Below are 2,306 nucleotides of genomic sequence, written 5' to 3' on the forward strand. Positions count from 1 at the left end.
AGGTGGGAGAAGTTGGAGTAGAAATTTGAAAGAGGAGGCAGTGTCTCTTTCCTACACACCTGGGCGTTTTTGGGATAGTGGGGAAGGAGGTGGAACCAGAGGTGTGTAATTGGGGAAAAAATCCCAAAGCAACTCTCTAGAAAGTTAAAAAAAAAAAAAAAAAAAAAAGTGGACATTCATACTTTCCTGCAAAACTCAGAATTCTGAAAATTCTTCTTGGCCTCATTCATGCTAGCGCGGGGAGATTTAGCCCAAGGATAGGCCAGAGCAAGGGTAAGGGAATGAGAGTGAGGTTTGCCTCATGCACAAAATTTAAGGGGACACCAAAAAATCAATAATCAACATAAATAATATTTAATGCAATAATTTTCTAAAAAACAAAATTATTTTTTGATCTATGATTAACAAAATATCCAACTTTAAATAAAGAAAAATGCTGTGCCAAGCCATATGGAACCTAAGGCAAGGGGATAAATGTGCACATCTAACTTTAATGTAATAAACTCATCAATAATATTTTCAAAATCTACTTCCTTGCTTATCTCATTTTCAACTGAGAGAATTGCCATGTTTGACAGAACTCTTGACCAAATGATGATTTTAGATAATTGTAATTGACTTGATGTGAAATAAAATTATAATAAATTCCATTTTTTATAAATAAAATATTTAAAATAATAGTGTAAGTTTTAATATTGTTGTTGTTGTGTGCCATAGAGCCAATTCTGACACATAGAAACCCTATATAATGGAGTAGAACTCCCCCATAGGGTTTCATAGGTTGCAATTATTACAGGATCAGATCCTCATATCTTTTCTCCCACAGTGCCACTGGTGGGTTTAAACCATGGGCCTTTCGATTAGCAGCCGAGCACTTAACCATTGTTCCACCAGGGCTCCTGGTTTTAATATGCCTACTTTTTAATCTTTCAATATTTTTCAACTACTTTAATGTTCCAGAAAAAAATTAACTATTAAATATACATAAAAAAAGTACATAGGGGTACACATGCTTCCTTTTATCTCAGGCTTCAATATCGCTCAGTATAACACTGGTCTTTATTAAGCATTATATTCATGAATTTTTGCATTAATTTTGATTTTTTTAATTATTGCAATAAAAATGATATTTGTCTTGATCACTGAGTCTTTTGGAGTCTAGTCACCTCAGCCTAGTCCCAGCCTGGCTGCTCATAGCATGTGCTAAGCATGATATAGTAGAAAGAACAAAGGTGTTAGATCAGAAAGACTTAGCTTTTATCTGTGTTTAGTTAATTAACTTAACCTATCTAAGCCTCTTTTTACTTATCTGTAAAAAGGAGATGATATATAAGATCTATCTCTAAAGTAGCTGCAAGGATTACATGAGGTATAGTTATTAAAATAATTATCAAAGTGCCTGACAGAGAGTAGTTTTGACTGAATGGAATGTATCATTGCAGGAACTTACTGAAGGAGAGTGACACTTCACTCAGACCACCATGCTATCTCTTGGGAACTTCACTTCCACAACTTTCTTCTTGATGGGAGTTCCAGGGCTGGAAGTTTTCCACATCTGGATCTCCATTCCTTTTTGCTGCCTCTGTGTGATCGCCCTCTTAGGGAACAGCACTATCCTCTATGTGGCGATCACAGACTCCAGCCTCCATGAGCCCATGTACTATTTCCTCTCCATGCTCTCAGCCACTGACATGGGCATCACCATTTCTTCTCTTCCCACAACACTGGGTGTCCTCTGGTTCAATGCTAGGATCATCAGCCTAGATGCCTGCATTGTGCAGATGTTCTTTCTGCATGGATTTACCCTCATGGAGTCCTCTGAGCTTTTGACCATGGCTTTTGACCGTTTTGTTGCCATCTCCAACCCCTTAAGATATGCTATGATTTTAACGAACTCCAGAATCATCAAAGCTGGAGTAGTGATTGTTGTACGAATGCTGTTCAACCTGATGCCCTTGCTGCTGCTTCTTAAGCGGTTGTCCTTCTGTGGTTTTAATATGCTTTCTCACTCCTACTGCTATCACCCTGATGTGTTAAGTGCTCTTGCTCAAGTATCAAGGTTAACAGCATCTGTGGCTTAATTGCTCTCATTCTGACATCTGGTGTTGACATTCCCTGCATTTTCCTTTCCTATGTGCTAATCATTAAATCCATCCGTAGCATCGCTTCGCCAGAGGAGAGAAATAAGGCCTTTGGCACCTGCGTCTCTCACATTGGTGCTGTTGCCATCTTCTATATCCCCTGGGTCATTTTGGCCCTAGTACATCACTTTGGTCATAAGGCTTCTCCATATGTCCAAGTACTGA

General features: G+C 38.4%; 1 protein-coding gene across 1 annotated transcript in view; it reads left to right on the forward strand.

Moving 5' to 3' along the window:
• Positions 1 to 1,333: 1,333 nt before the first annotated feature.
• Positions 1,334 to 2,306, forward strand: part of LOC101357761 (olfactory receptor 51F1-like) — a 2,486-nt gene continuing 1,513 nt past the window's right edge. The window contains 2 exon segments of the mRNA XM_012559288.2: positions 1,334 to 2,031; positions 2,034 to 2,299. Coding sequence (XP_012414742.1) covers positions 1,482 to 2,031; positions 2,034 to 2,299 — 816 coding nt within the window. The 5' untranslated portion in view covers positions 1,334 to 1,481.

The sequence above is a fragment of the Trichechus manatus genome, unplaced genomic scaffold, assembly GCF_000243295.1.
Source record: "Trichechus manatus latirostris isolate Lorelei unplaced genomic scaffold, TriManLat1.0 scaffold00232, whole genome shotgun sequence".
Classification (NCBI taxonomy): domain Eukaryota; kingdom Metazoa; phylum Chordata; class Mammalia; order Sirenia; family Trichechidae; genus Trichechus; species Trichechus manatus.